Raw genomic sequence first — 6,000 nt, forward strand, 5'->3', positions numbered from 1 at the left:
ACCTCTCATACAAGGTCAGTGTGTGTGTTGCTGGTTAACAACACATAACTAGTTTAAAAGTTTCTAAAGCATCCTGACGATTCTGCAACAGTGTAATGATGCAGTGTTTGAGTCACCTCCAGGTCAGAAACGTCTAGCCTCCAGTTTTCAAAGTATTATAAAACTGTTATCAAAGTCCTTTGGCAGGAAAACTCAGGTAGAAGCAGAAAAGAGGTTTCCAAAAAAACATTTAAAGTCTCAGACTCACTGTAGATATTGCAGTTCACTCTGAGGGAGTTATGAATACTTTGACAAAAGTGTTTGAGATGTTTCACTGAAGACATCAAGGTGAACGTCACTGGTGATGCTGAAGAAAAGAAAAGTGTGTCCTACAGTAATCGTGCATGCAGATTTCATAGTTTTTCGCTTAAATGGGGAAAACCTTGATTTCCCAGGGGCATACAAGGGACCCATCCCCTGGGCACCATGAATGTGTGTGCTGCCATGATAATCAATTTGGTAGATATCGTATTTCATTTTGAACAGCTTCTAAGTGTTGAACTAATAGATTATGCACTCAAAATCTGCAGTCGTTAGAGTGGAAAGTAAATCTGAAGTTTAGTCTGAACCATAGACTCACTCACCTCTCTACAAAGGAAATGCTTTAATAAGTCCTGTTTTCTTTACATAGGAAGTTAAAGCTTTCTGAAAAAATCCAGTATCTAGTGCAATAGTTTATACAGATGGATAAAATTGCTCTGAATGTGGTGCATGCTGAAATATTAACATGATCCACAAACCAAATAATCAGATGTTTCCGTCTTACTCTTGCTCCTCTCTGCAGGTCGTGGGATGAGTTCCATGACTGCGCTAACGTGGCGATGGCTGGCTGTCCGGAGGAAGCGGCAGCTGTCTGGGAGTCTCTCCGCCAGGAGTCTAAGAAAATGCAGTTCTCCGGAAACCTTTATGACATGTGCTCCAACCGTAACACCCACCCAGCGGCCTCGGTGTCCCCTAACGGCTCACCCAACCAAGAAGAGATCAACCAGGAGTCTCTAAGAGGGAGTGCCTATCACGTGGCAGGCTGCCTCCACTATCTCCTTCTACTGTCTCCTCTGCTGCTGCTGTTGTTGTTTTGGATATAAATACCCCCAAAGAAATGGGATTAGTGTGAATAGATATAAACTTTGTGTACTTTTTCTTCCACGATTCCATAGACTTTTCACTGCTTCTTCCTCTGCTCTGCCAGGGGTCGAATATTTCTAACTGCATGTTCAGAGGCTCGACAGTCTTTTTGATAATATATCTCTAAATTGCCTGTGCCGTTTCATGCATATTCTCTGCCTATTAATTAGATTCTCAGTTGAAAAAAGCTCACGAAACTCACCGAGAGATACACAAGCCCTGCAAACACATACATAGTTGAGCAGATGCATACTGCAGCCTCGCATCATCCGTCTTTATCCTGTATCCTTCTAAATCTAGTTAGTACGAGCTTGCATGTGATGGTTTCAGGGTGAGTCTGTCTCCTTGAATGCAATAAGATAAGAGATTAATAAGAGAAATGTAATGACTAAGACTTGTTTGATAAACTTGAAAACAAAGCGATGAAAAGACCAGATGCCACAACTAGTTACTGTTAACCCCACTTTTATGTGGGCTTTACATGATGAACAACACCCATTTCTTATTTACTAAATGCAGACACAGTGCTGGGTGTGAGTAGTTAAGATATAATGATGGTGACGATGATGTAGTTCTAATGTTCTGAAATTAGTTTTTCAGACTACAAAGTAATTGGAGTCATAAATTACACTTGTTGTAAATGGAGCTAACTTTGAAGCTAACTAATTTTGAATAATGTTCTTATTTAGAGAAAATGGATCACAGTGTCTTCTGTGGGTGCAGGAGCAACACAAGCTCTGAGCTGAAGTTCAATTGAAGTCAGAGTATGCCGGAGTGGTTTTTATTTGCTGCTTGCTCAGTTATGAAGTCCTCTGGGGCTCCTCCTTGGCATCCTACATTGGAGCCCTACAGTATGGGACCAATATGTTCTCCAGTCAGAAACACAACCCACTTGCATGCCAAGTGGATTTCATGCTCCAGGAGTCATAGATTTGGCCCTGCAGGCCTGCTTGAGCTGCTTGTTATTCTAAGTGGCTGCAGGTAACAGTTGTTTCTGTCTGGCCCAGGATCAGATATATTATCAGATTAGAGACAGATAGAGAGTGAGAGAGATGAGTACAGCTGGAAAACACACAGTTCTGCCTAGTTGAAGATTGAATCCACTTGTCTCGCAGCGAGTGTGTTTTACACAGGGGGCTTTAGGTTGCAAGTTTACTTTTCCTTCTCCACAAAAAAAATAAATCAAAGCCAGGTCGACTTTAAAGAGTTACGCTAAGATGTGTGGATGCACAAAACATAATCCTCAAGGGGCCGCAACAGTGCACCAACTTTAAGAGAGGTGGAAATAAATGAAATTTATTAGACAAAAAAGATCCAAAGAGAGCTGCGTAATAGCTGATTGAGTCTATCTACCTTGCCAGTGGCAAGTTCGTTAAATGTACCTTACAGAGTTGAATAGAAGCCGAGAGGCATTTCAAACAGATTTATGGATGGGTGACAAATGAAAGAAAAATGCAACATAAAGTGCGTCTTGGCATTGATTTTCCAAGTCTCTGGAACTCTGCTTGAGGGATGAAACATCATTCTCCCAAAGAAATTCCCTTTATTTGGTGTTTTGATGATGGCAGTGAGGAGTGCTGTGTAACAAAGCAGCCCGAAATCTCCTGGAGGTTCAACGGGGTTGATATTGAATGAGAAGGTCATAGCAAATGATTCACACTTTTCCTTTCCCATGTCCATTCAGCGGCCCCTTGTCTACTATAGATAGCTGAATTATCAATCTGGAACAGTTCATAGACTGTATATAAAAGATAGACATAGCCACCATGATAACAACCACGGGTCTGTGAAGTCTTACCATGAACCCTAGAGCTGAATATTCTTCTGGTTGCTTTTTATGTTTTGAAATCAGACTGAGACTTAAAAAATTCAAGAGACACGGCACATTTATGTTGTAGCAACTTTGCACGAGGGTCCTTGTGGACGTCCATGTGCATGCCTGTGTTTTTGACCATGTGGACTGATGCACAGAGAATTTACATTGCAATGCACCAACCTAGCCAGCTCCCCAGGCAACAGACTTCAAGCAGATTTCAAAGAAGTATAATAACAAATATAGAAATATATAAGAAGTAAAAATAAGTACGTCTCCATCTGCATCCACAACAGTGAAGCCAATGGAAACCAAGGAAAACAAAATACATTTTTCTTATAGATTCACCTATAAATCGAGTTCTTTTTGCAAACAGCAGATTCACCCCCTACTGGCCAACAGACAGAATGCAGGTTTGTTAAGACTGCAGCAAAAAAGTAGAGGAGGAACATGCAGGAAGAATCAGTGGTACTGAACAGGCCAATCACAATAACGTGGGCGTGTCGAGGACACAGATAGTTGCATTTCGAGAGATGTGCATGCCAGGTTGCATTGTGGAGTTTCGAAGAGGTTTGCGGTTCTGGTGTAGTTGCCATGGTAACAGTGCAAAATGCAAATATAACGGAAGAGATGAGGGTCACATATGTAAAAGTGTATTTTCAGTTCTTGTACCACAGTCTTAGGGAGCAGAGGGGGTGTTATACTTTTTACTGCCGGTGGTAAGGAACAGTTTTTTAATCTGTTGGTTCTTCACGCTGGCTTCCTTTGCAGGCCTCAAGTATGTCCATCTTTTGTATACAGTCTACAGAAAAGACCTTTTCCAACAGGATAGTAATGTTTCAGCTTAGACTAAATTACTAAAACAACCTTTATATATTTTTACATATATACTTTTTATATAACTGGATATATATATATATATATATATATATATATATATATATATATATATATATATATATATATATATATATATATATATATATATATATATATAACCCATTTAGTAAAATGCTCCGACAGTATAATAGGATGTGCTCACAGTAGTAGTAAAAGGTTCAGGTTTTTCCTATCTCCGTTCTCGGCTATTTATTTATGCAGTAATTTAGTTTGGGACATCAATGTCAAAAGCAAACTTTGCCTTATAAGCTCAAAAGCTCAGCACAACTGAACCTCCAACAAATATTACATTTTTAATCAGTTTTTAAATGTTAAGAATAAACAGCAGCAGGAACCCACTGACAGAAACAGTGAGACAAATTTACACAAAAAGAGAAAAACTCCAACCATCCCACAGCTCCTTTTTTTACGTGAGGGACTTCATCCACAGATATGCTTGAATGGTTTAAAGAGGCTGCTCCAGTTTTGAACTTTAATTAAACTGACAGAATTAGCAATTAAGAGGCCTCAATGGCTGACTCACCAAGGTGCAGCAATTTGAGAACTATCTTCATGGAGCTCTGATAAGATGATGCAACTGGAGATTAAATTTAAGTAAATCCTAAATGTGAGGACACACAGGAAGATCACACAAGAAGTGTTTGTATAAAATCCTACAGCACAGTGAGCGCTGTCAACATGTCCCAGGGTGGTTTATGGAAATGTAACAGGTTTAGACCTGCCTTTAAAGACTCTTACATACAGAGGTACTCCAAAACACAAAGAAACCTTCTCAACTCTCTGTTATGAGAAGTTCTGTTGCATGAACAAATCCGATTTCAGCGATTTTTCAATAACTCTGCAGTGTAAATGCAACATTATTGACCAAAGCTGAGCAGGGAATTATTTCCCAGCACTGCATTTGAGACTATACATCTCTTTGCCTCCGGCAACAGCTTGGTGTTCTGACAAATAGCTTAAATTGGACTGAAAGGGTGGCAGGAGATGGAGAAGCAATCTTAAACACCAGTACATCACCGTCCCATCAATGGTACAGTATATTTGGCTTTATTACTCTGAGCAAATGGCAGTGAAAACAACAAACATGTTGCCATTTATTCATTTCCTCTGCAGCACATTTTGATTGCTACAGAAGAGAATAAATATGGTTAGGGGCTGGGGGTTCCATTTCCTTTTAAATGCTTTATTAAAGAACCGGGCTCCTCTGATACGATCCTTTTTCAATCAACACAACTTTGCTCCCCTCTTTGTCTTTATGACCTGCAGGATCACAGTCCCACTTCTTTCACTAATTATTAATTGTTAACAGAGACACAGAAAGCCAAAAGTTTCATGCTGATCCATCATCAACTCGCTCACACTACAAATTAAAAAATTAAAATTAAAATTAAAAAAGTTTTGTTAGCCTATTTAGCAATGCATGGTTATGAATGTGGAGCTGTTTCTTTGAATCATACAAACTCTGCATTTCTAAAGAGAAGATAGAGAAAGTGAAATTTGTGCATCTCTTAATAACAACTGATTCAGTTCTGGGCTTTTTAGGAAACCAGGAATCTTTGCTCACCAGGTGACAGACACTCTTCCTGTCTTTGTTTATCGTCCTGGCAATGTTTGTTTTTATTTATAATTTATAATTTCTTTACTACTGTTGAAGAAAGCAGGGTTCACCAACACGTATTTGCTCTACCTTCCTAATTAATCATATTATAAATGTGATATGTGAACACAATGATTTTTGTGTTTCAGAGACAAAGATATGGATATCTGACAGAGACAAGGCAAATACACACACACACACGCACACATATATATACATACATATATATATATATATACAGAGAAGAATGATTGTTTTCCTGATCTTGTTACTCGCTCCTCAAAAAGGAAGCACTTAAGTTTTTAAATACAGCAGTCAAACCAACAGAGAGTAGGGGTGATATCACACATGGGGGCTCGTTCAGCTGCAATAAAAGTTAATCAGTTTCTAGTCTATTTTTCCATCAGCAAACTCACCTGGGTTTTTCCAATATCAATACACATTTTTAGTGAGAAAAAAATCCATTTAGTAAAAAGAATTACACACAGGGTTACCGAAGGACCTCCAACACACAGTTCTCCAAACT

The 6,000-nt window shown here is 39.0% G+C and overlaps 1 protein-coding gene across 1 annotated transcript in view; it reads left to right on the plus strand.

Annotated features, from left to right (window-relative positions):
• Nucleotides 1–3,166, plus strand: part of nrn1la (neuritin 1-like a) — a 93,081-nt gene extending 89,915 nt beyond the window's left edge. Inside the window, exon 3 of the mRNA XM_063480506.1 lies at nucleotides 824–3,166. Coding sequence (XP_063336576.1) covers nucleotides 824–1,124 — 301 coding nt within the window. The 3' untranslated portion in view covers nucleotides 1,125–3,166. The remainder of the gene's footprint in view (nucleotides 1–823) is intronic.
• Nucleotides 3,167–6,000: the final 2,834 nt, after the last annotated feature.

Source organism: Pelmatolapia mariae, linkage group LG7 (assembly GCF_036321145.2).
Source record: "Pelmatolapia mariae isolate MD_Pm_ZW linkage group LG7, Pm_UMD_F_2, whole genome shotgun sequence".
Classification (NCBI taxonomy): domain Eukaryota; kingdom Metazoa; phylum Chordata; class Actinopteri; order Cichliformes; family Cichlidae; genus Pelmatolapia; species Pelmatolapia mariae.